The sequence below is a fragment of the Drosophila eugracilis genome, unplaced genomic scaffold (genome assembly GCF_018153835.1).
Source record: "Drosophila eugracilis isolate 14026-0451.02 unplaced genomic scaffold, ASM1815383v1 contig_90, whole genome shotgun sequence".
In the NCBI taxonomy this organism is placed as follows: domain Eukaryota; kingdom Metazoa; phylum Arthropoda; class Insecta; order Diptera; family Drosophilidae; genus Drosophila; species Drosophila eugracilis.
This window is the reverse complement of record NW_024573812.1, coordinates 2391111-2408450: the sequence shown is the minus strand read 5'-3', so window position 1 is coordinate 2408450 and position 17340 is coordinate 2391111. Positions and strand designations below refer to the sequence as shown.

General features: G+C 43.2%; 1 protein-coding gene across 28 annotated transcripts in view; it reads left to right on the top strand.

Moving 5' to 3' along the window:
- Window positions 1-17340, top strand: part of LOC108112518 (PDZ and LIM domain protein Zasp) — a 57099-nt gene that overhangs the window by 30207 nt on the left and 9552 nt on the right. For 5 of the 28 annotated variants that reach the window (XM_017222412.2, XM_017222411.2, XM_017222422.2 and 2 more), the window contains exons 3-11: window positions 5230-5381; window positions 5453-5609; window positions 6865-6998; window positions 7706-7800; window positions 9393-9798; window positions 10481-10675; window positions 11726-11834; window positions 13648-14760; window positions 15223-15373. In XM_017222412.2, the coding sequence (XP_017077901.1) occupies window positions 5230-5381; window positions 5453-5609; window positions 6865-6998; window positions 7706-7800; window positions 9393-9798; window positions 10481-10675; window positions 11726-11834; window positions 13648-14760; window positions 15223-15373 (2512 nt within the window). The other 23 variants (XM_017222417.2, XM_017222423.2, XM_017222436.2 and 20 more) reach the window with 13 other exon arrangements.

The following is a 17340-nucleotide window of genomic DNA, read 5'->3' as shown; positions in this document are numbered from 1 at the left end:
AGCCTGCCGGCAGTAACTGCTCCACATACGAATTCCTGCTCATCCTCTTTCTCTTCTTCCTCCTGGGTTGGCCAACATTCATTAGCCGGGAGCTGGTTGCCGCAAAATGCGCGGCATTGTGGCAAACTTTTTCCCATTGCTCCTCGTTATGAATATGCAACATTTATATAAATTGTCACGTTTATTGCAGTCAGACTGTGTTTTACTCTCACGCTCTTTTTGCCTTTCCCTCCATTCATTTCCTGGGCCTGTGTGTGTGTGGGTAACTGCATCTGTCATTCTACCAAATCAGAAAGGGGAGATCTATAAAGTGATAACTTACTTTATACCCTAATTGGAAAATTTGTGTTTTTTGTTTCTGTAATTAAAATGTGTCTGAAATGGAAAGAGAAGTGTAAAGTTAAAGATTTAAGCTAACTGAAAATGATCAGATTATAGAGTCAAACAAAGTTTCAAACTTCTGAAGATCCACCTCTATCAAATGGGGATCCGATTATTGTTATTGGTTAAAGGTAATATTTCCATATTTGAAAATTTCATAATTCAAATTTCTTAGAACTCTAAAAGTTAGTTTCACTCAAATTTGAACCACTTTTACTCCCCAATTTATTGTTCAAAGAAATACAAAGAGAAAATTCCCAACAGAACTCCTAATACCCAAAATATTATAGAGTATAACAACCGACTTACAACTCGTCCTGAACGAAACGTAGCCTGCCTGCTGATGGTGGAACGCGCTTTTGTTGAACGTTGATTGCAATCATAATTTATAAATGTTGCCGACAGTTTGGCGGGTGCCACGATGTTGCAGTTACTGCCGCCCATATTTCGCCATCAATAAATAAATATTATTTGTCTGTCTGTCTGGCTGGCTTGCTGGTCAGCCCTGTAAAATGGACCGACGATGTGATGGTTAGAGGAGCGACGGTCAAAGCCGAAACCATTAGCAAGTGATTTGGTGACTTTTTCCAATCTAATTGAATGTGACTGTGGGACAGGAATAAAAAAAGCAAAGGAAGTCGAGGGCTTTAAGTTGAAGTATGGCTTGAAATGGAAAACCCAGAGACACAGAGATAGAGGGATTGCGAGGAGCACTTTAAACTGCCAGGAAAAGCGAAGTGGTAGTGAATTGTTTCTCTAGCCGGTAGTTTGCTGTTTTTCATTCACTCTTTGGCTTGGTTTAATCGCTGGCAGCTCAGTCTAGTTGCAAACTGTTTGCCCATCGGGATCCCAATCCCATTTCCCATACCATTTCGTTCCCATTCGCGCTGGTCAAGTGTTGTGGTTGCCATTTGTTTGTGCCAGAAAGCCGCATCACCAGCAGCGGCAGTGGAGTTCTCGGGGTCTCTAGTGATTTACTATGGCGAGGCTTTCTAGAGAGAGTAGGGGGGACAACGTGGCGTATGAGTGATGCGCCATGCATATTCATACACATTGAGATTCATTGTATTTGCGCTGCATTTCCGCAGTATTTTGTATTTTATCTGCTTTGTTCATGTTCGCTCTACTTACGACTTTTCCGCAATTTCTCTTTTTCGCTTTTTACGGCCCCCAAACCCCACTGCGGGCTGGAGATAGAGGTCTAAATGAGAGAGTGAGAGAAAGAGAGTGTGGCTGTCATATTGCTCGCCTCAGCTGGGGCTTTAAGCAGATTTATTTTCAATTAAACAAGCTCATAACTTGGCCGACAACTTGGCAGAACTTGGCTGGCTGTTAGGCCTCCACTTCACAAGTCCTGCGAGTGTGTGTCCTGGCTCTTGGTCCTGGCTTAATTTACGCCACAAATTCAATTTATTTGAGATACACCTAATCCACAAAAGCAAACTTGATTTATCAACATAAATATTTTGCATACAATGTGTGAGCATTTCCCATTTCCCATTTTCCTTACCATCCTTCTTCGATTTTCCCTCTTTAAGAAGAGAATGCATTTTCGGTTTTCGGTTTTTGTTCCATTGTTGTTATTTTGTCTCTGGACCATGTCGATGTGTGTGTGTGTACTGAACGAAATTCAATTTTAATGCACTTGAATGGATTTGAGCAGCGCTTAGTTGACTTGATTACGGGCCTTTGGCTTTGGCTTCGGTTCGGTCCACAGAATTTCATTTGCTTTATGGATTTTCCGATTCTGGATGGCCGAAACCATTTTTCCCTCGACTCTCTCACAAAATCAAACACTTCAACAACAACTCAGCAAACGAAACGAGACCGAAATTCTTCATACTTTTGTGAAAATGTTTGTCAAGCTGCCATCGACAAACCAACATCGCCACGAAAGCCACTTGGCCATATCTGGGAGTATTTGTCATAACGCATATAATTTCAAGAGCTCCTCTCAAGTGGCCACCCCACCGACGAAAGAAGCAGAGAACATACATATGCAGATGTGGAGTAAAATGCTAAATACATGCCAGGGAAATGCTGATGATAATGCAAATGAAATTATTTTTACAACATTTACTCTCTGTCGGCCAGGCATGTTTCATCCCAGGCTCTGTCCAGTCTCCTATATAAATCATCATTTAGTTGTTCTGGCCCCTGTGAGCTCCCACACACATGTAATGTGCCAGGACAGGGCATTAATGTTCTGCTCCCTCAGCGAGGGATGCCAAAAAGGAGCGGGATGATGTGAGGTTATGAGCTGTGGAAGTACCTAAAAACATTGCGTTGCATAGTGGGTGTGCCCAAGCGTTTTTGACTTTATGAAAAGTGCAGAGAAAGGTTTTAAATTGCAAGGACTTTTCACATTTGTGAGAAGCGCAGAGAAGGGCCTCTAAAAAGTAAGGAGAGTTTTTATAATAATATCAAATTATATACTACTGGGAACTAAGTTAAATCCTCAGTGTTACAATTTCTCCCTTTCGACTGATATACTCCACAAGGAAGATAAGTTTGTCATAACAAACAGCGCCAAATGGCCAACAAGCTCGACCTGTGGGACCTGGAAACTGGCAGCCAAACTAATAATGTGACCAGAAGAGGGTGGAGCTCAAAGCTCCTGGTAATGCCCTTTTCGGCCTTGTCCATCTCCTCGCACATCTGGCCTGCTCATAAGTCATTCGAAAGAGCAAAAACAAATGCTCTGTCAATTGTCGGCCAGCCGCAAATGCTATAAAGCTGACAAATGTCGAACGAGAGCGCCCAGAGAGATATTCGTATGGAAGGGGGACACAAACACGGATCGCAGGTACTCATAAAACTGTCCAAATGTCAATATCCCAAAACCACGGAGCCGTGCCAAAAAAACAAAAAAAAATACTTTTCAGGCCGCGTTCGCTTTGATTTCGGTTGCCTGACTGGCTGAATGATGAGGGGCTGAAAGGGGAGGGGGATGGGGGGCCGGGATGAGCAGGACGAGGAGCCAGGACTTATTTGTTGCTGTCTGGAAAACACCTTGGCCAAGCAATTTCAATTTTCCCCACAGCCGACAACAAGAAAATGAACATGTCAACGGCACACGTCGGATATGGACTTGGATTTGGCTTTGGTTTTGGCTTTGGCTCTGGGATTGGTTATGCACTGTATGAAATTCTGGTTAAGTTTGTTAAGAAAGCAATCCATATTTTTAGTAAAAATAAATCTTGAAAAGTAAATACCGAATCTCAAAAGATAGATTCTGAAGATTCAGATACGAAATATCACTTCAATTTCTTTTCTAGTATTTCTCTCAGTGTACATTTTTGTGGCTCGGTTAACCTGTCGGCTCTGCTCGGCTGCTCCGATTCGCTGCGCTTCGATTCAATTCGATTCGGTTTTCGGGCGAGGGCTTCGACGTTTTTTGGCAACTTTGTAAATATTACAAAATTTAGGTGTCTCGCTTGGTGAGTGCGCCAATGAAATATTTATGCTCACACACATACACACACACCGATGCCGCGTATCTGTATGCGAGTGTCTCTGTTTGTGTTTGTTTTTGCACGAGCGTCGCCCCGTTTTCTGCAAATATCAACCGACCACAGAGGAAAGGAGGGGGTTTCAAGTACGGGTGGAGTTGAGGGGGGCTTAGGGGGTCGGCGTCGACTGACTGACTGGGCCTGCCAGTTGTCTGATAAACAGACAATTTGCCAAAGTGGATACGTGCATGGCGCGTATAATTTTGGGGCACACCTGAGCCCCCGTTTCGGACCTCCTTTCCGATTCCACCCAACTTTTTGGCCTAGACCCCGAGAGGAGCAACAGGAGCAGTTGTCGTTACCATCCTGCCTCCCCTCCAACGTTGCTCCTCTGTGGCTGTATTTTGTGGCTGTGGACTTTAGCCTGATGAGTGTATCTATGTGTGCCAGGGATTGAGTGTGTGCTTAGTTGGTTAGTTTGGCTGATGAAGCGACATTGACAGGCCAAGTGACTTTCATACTAAGCGGCTTTAAATTTGCCGAAAGAACGATGAGTTCAAATGGAGTTAGAAAGATACTGGTTTTAAATAAAGAATTCATTTATAACCTTACCTAATCATTCTAAAAGACTTTTATTGGCTTTCCAACTTTGTAATTCACTTTTATAAATTTGTCCCAAAACATATTAGTATAAGTCGTGTATGCAATAGGACTGCTCAACGATTTGAAAACATTTTCTGCCATTTACATTGACTAACTTTATTTCCCCAAAAACTGAAACTTGGTAATGAATAGTTATTCAGAACCCTTCGTGCCTGAGTCACTACTACTGCCTTCTATTTCCATTTCAATTTCAAGTTTGAAATTTGAAAATTCTCTGCCGGCTGTATGCGTCAGTTCCGCCCACATAGCTGCTGGCCATATAGAAGAATCTCCGGCGTAACTTTTACGATTTTAATCGTGCAAATTTATGGCATTTTCCCGCACGATTTCCCCGCGGACGTTGAAGCGAATGAAAAACATACATACATATATATTCGGAAATAAATAAATGATGAAAACAAACAACCAAAAACGCACACAAAGCAACGCCTATAAAACTAAACTTCGGCCAATAGTTGCGGGCCAGAAAACACAGATATATAAATATATATATATATCTGTATCTGCATGTTGGGCATGTGGAATATATATATTCAGCTAAAGTCAGCGCCACCGCGAGTTTTGGACTCGGATTGCCGCTCATAATTTTTGCAGTTGCAGCATAATAAATTTAAAGCCCAGTTTGGTCAACTGGGCATTTTTCAGAGTAGTGAGTTATGGCCATGGCAAATCGAAGTTGAGTTGAGTGATGGTTACATGCTAACTGGGTTTTTTTTTCTACTCTGTTTTTTAGGTGAACGCCGGCAGCTTGTCCGAGCAGGCTGGCCTTCAGCCCGGCGATGCCGTGGTCAAGATCAACGACGTGGATGTCTTCAATCTACGGCACAAGGATGCCCAGGACATTGTGGTGCGCTCTGGCAACAACTTTGTCATCACAGTGCAGCGGTAAGTGGTTTAAATTACTTGGCAAAACAAAATGTACTAAATAACTTTCTGTTTTTTGTGCGATCCTTTAGCGGTGGCTCCACCTGGAGGCCGCATGTGACGCCCACGGGCAATGTGCCGCAGCCCAACTCGCCGTATCTGCAGACGGTGACGAAGACCTCTCTGGCTCACAAACAACAGGACAGCCAGCACATCGGCTGTGGCTACAACAACGCTGCCCGTCCCTTCGTAAGTGTACTAATTTGCAATCACGCAGAGAGTAGTATCCCCAAACTCCCCTATCCTTGCAACACCACATCATTTATAAAATTCATAAACTGGCAGCCCAAAGTTGGGAATGCGGAAAGTTTTAGTGGCCCAGCTGATGCTGACGTCCTGATGATGACCAATGATGTTGATAGTTAGTTCTAGACCGACCACCCCATCACCGCCACCACCCACATTTTGCGTTTATTTTGTTGTTGTCTGTCTGTGGCTTTTCATATTCATTCATTTCATTTTCGGTTGTTGGGCCAGGGAACCCCCGTAACCCCTGAATGAAACCCCTGAAACCCCAACCCCAACTCCAACACCAAACCCAAACCCGAAAAACCCTCTGTATGAGTTGACAACATTTGCATTTATACGATGTCTGTCTGTCTGACGCTCTCAGTTTGTTTGTGCGTAGTTTTGAAAAGTGTCAGAATGAGTAATGAATATGAGTGCTAGGATTATTTGCCTGGCAAGAATTAATGTGCAAAAGGTCCCTAACACACACACACACACACATACATCTGCATTAGTATCTGTGCCATGCCATGCATAGTAATGTCTCTGTTGGTGTGCTTGTGTGTGTATGATATGCATACATTTACGTATCTTTTATTGTTATGAATTTGTATAATAATAGCTCCAGCCAATGACAACGGACATGAAATTGATTTGGGATCATTTTATGTGCCAAGTTTCAGGAACAACATTATGGCAAGCATAGCAGCTTAATGTGATTTAAGGCTATGTGTATATGGCACAGTTGAGATGGTACCGAGTTATTGGTAAACACCTCCGGCTTTCGAATATAATTTAATATGCAAGTTCCAGGGGCAACCGGATACAGAACTCAATTTGGACTTAGAATATCTTCTTGCTAAGGCAATATTTTGAAAGACTTAAGAATATTGTATGAATATTTTGTGGGATTGTTATTGAATATTAATAACAACAGAAATCTATATCAGTTTAAAACATATCCATTTTACGAAATATAAAACAAAACAAAGAAACTTTTATAGACTTCAGAACAGGCTCCGTTTCAGTTAGCTAAATATTGTGAGATTCTCAGAGAAGAGCTCAGTAATGGAGAACAATAATCCCAATTACAATAAGTGCATGGGGGGATTTCAATTTTCCTTTATTCATTCCACCAGAAACTTCACTCATTTTACACTTTCTTAGACTGGCAGAAGTTCTCATGTATTTTTCACTTTTCCCACCCACTTTTCAGTCGAACGGCGGCGATGGCGGCGTGAAGAGCATTGTCAATAAACAATACAACACCCCTGTTGGCATTTACAGCGATGAATCTATTGCGGAAACACTCTCGGCCCAGGCGGAGGTTTTGGCTGGCGGTGTGCTCGGGTAAGTTTTTCCGGGAAAAAAAAAAGTTCAGATGGAAAGCTGGGGAAAAGGCAACAAACAACTGTCTGGGCCGCAGCCATGACAGTGCGAAATATCAGGAAAAGTTTTACTTAAAAATGTTCTTGCTTTGCCTTCCTTTGAGTTGAAAAAAGAACAGAAAAACCTGCAAAAAAGAAGAAAACTGAGAAGGCCAAAAGCAGGGCGTGCGAAGAACCGCAGGCCGGTCGAAACGGTGTGTGCAATTTGGCAAATGATAGCCATAGCGGCAGAAGTCGGGCCAAATGCTTGAGTTTGTGCCAGTTGTCGACTTCTGCGGGCCAAAATGCACGCGTGGGACCGAAGCTCGCGCCTTTAGCGCTTAATTTCTTTGGGGGATTTCTGGGCAACGCGGCGGATGCGTAACAATCTTGTTGCCGCCACTGACTCACTTAGTGGAGCATACTTTCGGGCTGCGCACTGTGCACGCTCGAAAGTATGCTATACCCAAGCACAAGTGCTCTTGGTTTCATTTACTCCTGCGTTGCGGGATTTCTTCCAATCGTTAGAGCTCACTTCACGCTGCTTTCTAGGTTTCTTAAAGAAGAGTTTTGCTTTGTTCGAAAGTCTCAGAAATTAAATAGTTTCCAAAGTGGTTTTTATACAATTTTTTAATATAATATATTTTTGATATAACATAATTAAAAGCCAATTAATTTCCCCCATTTCAGCGTCAACTTTAAGAAAAACGAGAAGGAATACCAGGGCGATCGCTCCGAGGTTCTGAAGTTCCTGCGCGAGGAGGAGACCGGCCAGTCCACTCCAGGTAATGAAGCCAACTATGAGTTGGCCCGCCTGCTGCTCATCCTAAACGACGGTATCAATCCGTTTGTTGGCGATGTTCTGGGCGATTAGCGATGGGAGGAGGGCTAGGTGGGCGGGCAGTCTGCCAGATGCTAGCCAATGTTGTCTTTTTTTTTAAAACGCCCAGCAGGGACCTTGAAATTGGGCTGCTTTTTATGTGCCAGACACAAACCAAATGTAACTAAATTGTTTTGTTCTTTTGTCGTTTAACCCCATCAGACCAGCAAAAGGAAATGGACTTTCGTTTTCTCTATTTGAAGACACATTTCTAGTGCCCACACACAGTCATATCTATAAATATATATATATATTAACCAACAGTTTCAAAGTCACCTGCACGGACCTAATAAGTCGTAGATATTAAAGTATTATTTCCAGTGAAGCGCAGAGTTTTGTATAGACAATCAGTTTGGTAGTTGATTGATAGAAGGGGTCATGTAGTAGTGTAGTTATCTTACTTTCAGGTCTGATTGTAGTTTAGAATATTGAATTATTTACGGTTATTTAGAGCTTTTTGTTTGAATTGCCAGCTCATTTCTGTCTCTCTCATTGACTGCTGAAGAAAACTTTAAGACACACCCATTGCGAAACCCACTTTCTGTCTATCTTTCTGTCTAACTCATGTTTGTATTTAAACTGTTTTTCATACGAACCAAAAACCGAATCAAACACCGCCCACAACAAATACATAAACAAACAGCATTCGGCAACAGCCACTACGAGCATGATGCACCACAGCAACAGCAACAGCAATACAACCAACAACAACAACATCAACACTATCATCAGCAACACCATCAGCAACAAAAACAACAACAACAACAGCAACAACTGCAATCGAGTGCCACTCGCCATGTCAGCGCCCCCGTAAACTCCCCCAAGCCCCCGAGCACCGGCGGACTCCCAACTGGCCAGAACATTTGCACCGAATGCGAGCGTCTCATTACGTAAGTGTCGCTAATTGGTTCTAACTTTCCTCGTGTAAAATAATACAGGGTATTAACATGTACTGATTGGGTGATAAATATTAGTAGCTCAGAGGCTTAAAGGGAATTATAACTATTGGAAGTGGGAAACTCAAACTGATTTTCATAAGTTTTCGATTTGTGGCAAGAAGTATTTTAACTTCTTTGTGCTATGCACATGTGTTTGTATAAAGTAAATAACTTAAGTTAATAATTACAAATTTGTTTCATAGCAATTCTATTGTAAAGTAAATTGTAAGTCTTCTTCCAACTATTTCACATCTTTTGTTCTTCTGAGAATCAAACACCTCTTTGTACTTATATTTATCACCTTATCAGACCGACTAAATACCCCACCGTCACGTGTGTGAATTAGCATTTGTGTATGCACATTGACTAACAGCAACAAAGGCGATGCTTTTGCATTATTAACTAATTCCCAGCCATTAGGGGGGTGCTTAGGGAATCAGTTTCCAGGAGCAGACTTTAGGCAGGTTCTATATGTATGTATGTATGTATGTACATGTACATTTTCCAAATAACTGACTGAGCTTTTCCGCTTCAATGATGATGCCATGCGAATATGTAGAACCACATAGTCCCGCCAACTTTTACTGGACACAAAGCCATGCAATTGGCGGCAATGAGCGACGCACTCCGCTGCACCATCAACATCAGCAGCTGCCGCTGCAGCAGCAGCAGCCGGATGAACGGATTGGGGTGCCACTGCAGTCGAACACATTGGCGCCGGAGGCATCACATAGGCCCAGTTTGCCAGTGGCCCAGAAGGATAAAGAAGAGCAGACCAGACAGGATCAGGAGCAGGCCGATCCGCGCATCATTGTCATGCCCATCTGTCCCACCCTCCAGGGACCCGAATACAAGGCCGAAATGGAAGCGGCAGCGGCGGCATTGGCCATCGACCAGGATGGACGACCACGTCCATTGGCCGCCAGCGGACATCCGGCCTGCCAGCTGTGCGGCGTGGGCATTGTGTAAGGATTCGTTGTTCGCCGTTCAATGATAATTCATGCGTCTGTTTCGATCTCCCCGCTTCCCCTTACCACCTTGTGTCTGCATTTTAATTCGCTTTTATTCCAACGGACCGGGACCGGGACTCAGGGCGGCGAAGTCAATTGTTTGCCATTCATGCAACATACCCAAACACCTGAGCACCCAACAGCCATGCCGCACGTATAAAGCTCCTGATCCAGACCAGATCCATGGGAACCATCATTTGTATTAATTTGTATGCCAATTTAATTGGCTCGCCATCAGAGCTTAACTCGATAATGCATTATAGCTTTTTTACATATTTCTCGCATTACCTCCCAACATGGCTAACAGCTTCGCCAGGGGAGACTGTTTTCGATGTACACACACAAATGCACAGCGAACTATCCAGAGTAGTAATTCAGTTATCAAGTGCTGTTCGATCATTCATTGAGTTGAATGTCTGCATAGTGTTCGAGGGGCTCTTCAATGTGGGAGAATGTGATTTGGCTTTATAGCAAACTAATGGGTAATAAACACCCTTTTTAAATAATACATTTGTAATGTTTAAAATTCTTCTTTGTTGCCGAATTCTGGACGTTCTCCATGAAGAGCTTCTCGAACTGCCCCTCCATTATTGAAATCCCTTTAATAATCCAAAATATACCTTTACCACTTTTCCAGTGGCGTGTTCGTGCGCATCAAGGACAAGAACCTGCACGTGGAGTGCTTCAAGTGTGCCACTTGCGGCACCTCTCTGAAGAACCAGGGCTACTACAACTTCAACAACAAGCTCTACTGCGACATCCACGCCAAGCAGGCCGCCATCAACAACCCACCCTCCGGCACCGAGGGCTACGTTCCCGTTCCCATCAAGCCGTAAGTGATCATCGGAGTTATCCCCGAATATTTCCTTTGATTTTATTTGTGGCATGTCCTTTTTACACGGCCAATTGGTCAGTGGTGGGTGTAAAAAAAGATGGAAAAGTCCTGGGTACAGATGAAAATGAAATATAAATAAATTCAGACAATTCGCTATATGCCAAAATACGACTGACATGCCGGTTCTCAAGCGGGAATTTACATATATTCGAAAAAGGCAATTGGAAATACTCTTTAAAGAGATATATATGAGTTTAAAAATAGGGGAGAAAAGGGGGAAAATCATTACAACTTTAACTAACTAGCCTTCAACTCTATGAATCTAAATTCCAAAAAAGATTTATTAGGCTATAAAATAGTAATTCCCTCATAATTTATTGATTCAAAATCACTTAAAAATGTTTACCAAAACAATTTATTTTAAAAGAGAATATTAATTTCCTATATCAGTTTTCATTTTTTTTTGTAAAGTTAGGGTATTTAGTTCAGCGAATATCTCCTTTCCCCACTTTGTTTTGTTTTGGTTGGGCAGTCGCCGCTTTTGGAAATGAAAGAGGCGACACTGATTGCTCTGCTGACGTGTCATCGGCTGTGCCGCAAATTTTTAATAAATGAATTGGCAGCATATGCCATGCGATTGTGTGTGTGTGTGTGCCACATACTTTGCATGCCAACTAAACTGGGAACGCACTTCCCCAGCTATCGATTGGGGTGTACTATTTTTGGGGCTGTAATACTTTGAGGGGCGTAGACCCCCTAAGGGTGTGCGATATTGCTGATGTGTCAAAAATATATATATATAGACGACCAGTGACAGTTTGCAATTTGCATTTGGCATTTGGAATTTGTTTGGGGTTTTTGGCGTGCTATTTGCTTAATTTAAAACGATGTTGTCGTTGGCCAAAAACCAAATTAAAGGTCTTGCACTGGGGGGCAATTAGGCGAATGGTTGGTGACAGGCAATTACCGCCGGCAAATCAGATTTATTGGCCACTTGTCTAACTTATCTTTTCTATTGTTTTCTATTTTCTTTCTTTCCTCCCATAGCAATACCAAGTTGAGTGCCTCCACCATCTCGTCGGCCTTGAACTCGCACGGATACGGTGGCAACTCGAACGGCTACTCCAATGGAAACTCCGCCCCCGCTCCGGCACCGGTAAGTAAAGACTTCTGGCCAGGTGGCAATATAAAAATAAAAAACACCACCTGTTAAGTGTTAACTGTTCCCTGCCGTGGCTAAAACAATGTCAGACACTCACTGAAAAACACAGATATATATATCTATAGACACAGATATAGAACACAGCTCAGGAGGAGAAATGTGTATGGGGAAGAAATCTCTCTACCAAACCTTTCACCTTTCTCTGCACCTGAATCTGCTTTTGCAACATTCAATTTTATCATATGTATATTGCTAGGAAAAATGTTTGCTTAAACTCAGCAAAAATTTCACCGGAAGCGACAGCATCCGACATATGCTAAAATGTTAAAAATCATCTGCAGAACAAGGAGCCCGGGCAGAGAAAAATGCAATATAATGCAAAAAGTTTTTGCCAGCAAAGAAGTTCAAACATCTCGGGCAATTTTATCAAGAAACGCTTCTTGTTTACTGTTTTCTTTGGCTGTCTCACTGCTCACCGCCGTTCCTCACTTTTCTTTTGGCCACAAAGCGATCAAATGAAAATGGAAAAGTTTTTATGCATTTGCCAAGGCACAGAGGAAAGTGATTTTGAAAGATGTTCATAAAAGATGTCAAAAGCATAGCTAAAAGATGACAGTTTAATATTTTAAAAAATATTTATTAAATTATTTAAACTGTTTTGATATTATTTTCTATTTATTTATCAAATTATTAACTTACACAAATTATTTTCTCTGTGTAAAAATTGTTTATGTGTTGTTTGCCTGTGTTTCTATCTTATTCTCTCTGTGTTTTTGCGTGAGTCCTCTGCTTGTCTTGCATGGAGTTATTGTTTATGTTTGTTGGATCGACCTACGGCTGATTGGGTAAGCAGATCAAGGGGACTGACTGCCAGGTGGAGGAGAAGGAGGAGCAAGTGGGTAAGATGTACTATAGCATTCATTGAGGGATTTCAAGTCTTCACCCTTGGCACGGGCGTTGGACACGTTGAATCAATCCGATCGACATGGCCAGATTGATTGCAAGGGCGTATAAATAGTGCACGGCGGCTGAATAGTTTATTTTACTATTTATCTGTTTTTGCCGCGGCCAGCGCATTTCGCGAAAATGTGCAATGGCTGCTAAAAGCTAAATATATATGCCAAGCGCTGCTTTTTACTCATTCGTTTTGGTTTTTTTTTTTATATATTTTCCTTTATTTTTTTTATTTTGTATTTTTGGGCATCTATAAAAAACACACAGCTGCAGCGGTTTGGCAACTTTTTGGCTGCCGTGGCCGCAGTTTCGTTGCGCCCTGTGCTCAGTGCGCATCTCGTTCCCAACAACCGTGTCCGTGTCCGCGAAGTGTCCGTTACTGTGTCCGCAGCGAGCGGACACCAGAGTAGTGACCAAGTAGCGACCGAAACGATCACGAAAAGTGTCCAGAAATCGGTTTATATATAGTATATGTAGAACTCCAACGACCAACGATTAGCAAATCAAGTGAAACGACTTTCTTTCAGTGATTTTAGGACAGGCGATAATCTTCTAGCAAATCTTTGCAAAGGTTGCATAATCATCCGTTTGGATTACCCAAGGAATATGGCTTCTTTTTCAGCATTTTCCTGCTGGGAGTGGGGCTCTTATTTAGCCCGCCCATTGACCTTGACCTATTAGCCATTTTTAGAACAACACCAGACCCACACACACATACACATAAGAACAAAGACACATACATACGCACAGGGGTTTTAGTTCATCAGCCGTAGGTTATGTACCACTTTCATTGCTCGTGCATTTTAATTAACTGCCTTTGTTAACCCACGCCTGCCCGCATTAACCCATTTAGCCTGAGTCTGAGAGCAGCCAGGAGCTGCCTCTGCCACCGCCTCCCTCGCCCACCCAGCTGCTGCAGTACGAGGCGGAGCAATTGCAGCAAGTCCCCCCGGAGCAACACCTGTCCACTACCCAGCAGCAACAGCATCAGCATAAGCAGGAGCACACACGCACCCACAGCAGCCTGTCATCCATTTCCAGTGGTTCCTCCTCGTCCGGAGTGGGCGGCAGCGGCAGTGGGAGTGGCAGCGGGAGTGGTGTTGGACAGAGTCAGCAAAGCTACTCATCCACCCTATCCCTAGACCGCTTCGGTTCGCCCATGCATTCGCGCCAGACATCCGGCTCCTCCACGTCACTGGAGGCGGCTTTGGCTGGTCCGGCCGCCGGTCAGGGCGATAATTACACAATGCAGCCGCCCTCTCCGCCGCCACCGCCTCCTCCGCAGACTCAGTCCGTGACGAATTACAGGCTGCAGGCTGCGCAGAACGAGAACGACATGAATACGCAGAACAAGAGCCCCAATGCGTACAACCAGCTGTTGAAAGAGTACTCCAACAAGCTGCAGCAGCAACACCACAACACCACACAGCACACGACAGCAACAGCAACACCCGCACAGAGACACAACAACACGGCCAAGCCATTTGGAGTGGCAGCAACTACTGCAACAGCAACAGCAACAACAACACCAACACCACATCAACACCTGCCACACCAACAACATCAACAACAGCCGCTTGTGGCAGCGCTAACGGCGACACTTGCTAATCAATTGAAATTTAACCCACATCAGGTTGCAAGCCCCCAAGCAACAGCAACAGTAGCAACATCAGCTGCAACACCAGCAGCAGCAGCAACAGCAGCTATACCAGCAACACCCTTACTAGCAACTGCAACAGATACCCCAGCTCCAGTAGCAACATCAGACAATATGTCGGCCTACGTGGCGGATGAGCCGTCTTCGATTTATGGCCAGATTAACACCAACTCAGGTGCTGTAGCACCACCACCACAAGCATCTATCGTTGCCGGTGGGAGCGATCAGCCCTTCGAGTACGTTACGTTAACCGGCAACGTTATCCGCAGCGTGCAAGCTCCCGGAAAGGGGGCCGGCCCCAGCTACAAGGTAATCCATCTCCCTCCGACCAGACCAATTAGACCAAGGTCGAGGTCAGTGAGCAACAGGAGAACAAGAGGATTTTTAAAGGGAAAAGAGAAAAGGTGAAGGATTAAATTTAACAAACTTAATCAATTTTCATTGGGAAAAAAAATTTTTTTCAATCAAACGAAAGAACTAACTAGAGAACTAAAATTTAGACAAGAATTTTGTTTTTTTTTTCTATAAAACCCTTTTGCTCACTGACCTTGCCCCTATCAATGACCAAACTCAACTAGCCAAAAAAGTAAGTACTTTGCATTCTGCTCCGCTCAGCTCGCGCCGCAGCTCGCTCAGATCAGCCCAAGAAAAACTAACTGACTTCCGTTAAGTGTTGTAAAGTGTTAGCCCTGAAACTGAAACAGAATCAAATCAAAATTGATTTAAAGGCTCCTTAACTAATAGTTAACATCCGTTTTTTCCATTCTAAAGGTGAACCAGGGCTATGCTCGTCCCTTCGGTGCTGCCGCACCCAAGTCGCCGGTGTCGTATCCGCCGCAGCAGCAGCAGCAGTCGCCGCGTCCCGCTCCCGGTGGCAACAATCCGTATGCCACTCTGCCACGCAGCAATGTCGGCCAACAAGGTAAGGATGATGATGACGACGGCTGTCTGTCAGAAGGTGAATGGGTCTAGTCGCTTAAGCCAATTGAGATTTTGTACCATATCTGTACCATACACCTTATATAGCCCACAGTTTAGTACCCTCTGTTGTTAGCCAAGCAAAAAAAAATGAGTGATAGATGATGTGTAGAGTGTGATCGAGGCAGTCGATCGATTGTTGTATAGTATTAACCGGATTTCTGTTTTGTAACAACGATGAGTTTTATATATATATATATACTTTTATTGATTGAAATAAATTGCACATGACTTAACTGTAAAACCGAAAGGAAAACTAACCAACAAAAATCCTCAAATTATCGAAATTATCGAGATGCTTCTGGCGAAATTTACTAAAACCATTTTCTGCTCGTTATACCCCGCCCCCACACGTGAGCAACTAAATGAAAACTATTTGGCAAATGTGGCTGCATAAAACATTTAGCATAGTTTAAGTTACTCTACACTCACTCTACCTATCTATCTATCTATCTATATATATATGTATATTGTCTGCTGCCCGTGTATATATACCGATTTCTCTGTGCTGTGTACATATGTAGGTCGTAATGTAAGGTACCAACAGCAGCAACAGCAATACAACAATCAGCAACAGCAGAAGCAGCAGTATAGGAACTCTTACCCCATGGGATCTAATTATAGCACCCCGAGTCAGTCCCCCTACATCACCTCCAACACTACCAACTACAACAACAACAACAACAACTATAGCACCTACAACAACAACAATAATAATGTTTACCGAGGTAAAATGCTGCCAAAAGAAAATCCAATTGCCTCGCAGCCAAAGTTTCTAGTTATTCAGTTTCAAAAACTCACTGCCATAGATTAATTCACTCGTTGAGTGCGATATCATCCGAATATGTTGCTGCTTTAAAGAGTTCTGCCCATTATATATAGTATATATATCACATATCCTCATATGCTCATACAAAAGCAAACCATTCAGGTTCACAGGCACAAGCACACACAAATGAATTTCATTAGCAGGTCCGATTATCCATCTGCCATCTCGCCGAATGCGTTAATAATGGAAACATTTTGTTGACAAACTCAATCAATAGGTGGAAACATTTTAAAATGTGTTTATCATTATTATGGGGGGGCCGCCAGACGGGAAATTGAAACTGACAATGGCCGATGTAACCGAGGTTCGGAAAATGGCAAGGGCGGTCCTATCGGCGGTTTCAATGCCAATGCGATTGCCATCTTCCACTTCCGTGTGCCAGTCGAAAGTGCTGAAAGGCGAATGCGAATGTAAAATGCGAAATCGAAGGGAAAACTGTAGGGAGGGATGGGTGGCTTTGGGGGGCTTGAAATGAGAACATTGGGTGGAGAAAAAGCAAACCAAACCAAACCCAACCGATCCGAAAAACCAAACCAAATGAAAGCAAACCAAACCGATACGCTGCGTATACGTAACGCGTTGCCAGTGCAACGAAACGAGACCCATTCATGTTCACAGAAATAAATGATATAAAATGTATTCGGTTACCGCTGCAATTCCTGCCTCAGCCTGCGTGGCTGGTTGCCATTGTGGTCGCCTCCTCCTCAGCTCCTTTTTAACCAGTAAAGGGCTTTAAATGCAGCGCAAATAACCCATCGGGGAAAATGAAGAAGGCCACAGACAGTAGGTGGCAAAAGGAAATATACCATATGAAGTCAAATTACAGGGTTGTAGATAACGAAATGTAGGAAAATTCAAGCCGAAATAATGAGAGAATGTTTACTACAAAATATTAATTGACTTAAGATACGTTGTTTTACAGATGATCTCCTTCCTAAAAGTACACATTAACTTCCAAAATTTTTAATAGTGTTCGTTCAATTTTCCCTCTCACTGTACCTGCGGCTTTACCAAGAACACTTTGGGGCCTCTCCCGGCAATTTCTGGTATTTTTTCTTCGCCAACTGCACATATATCCCTGC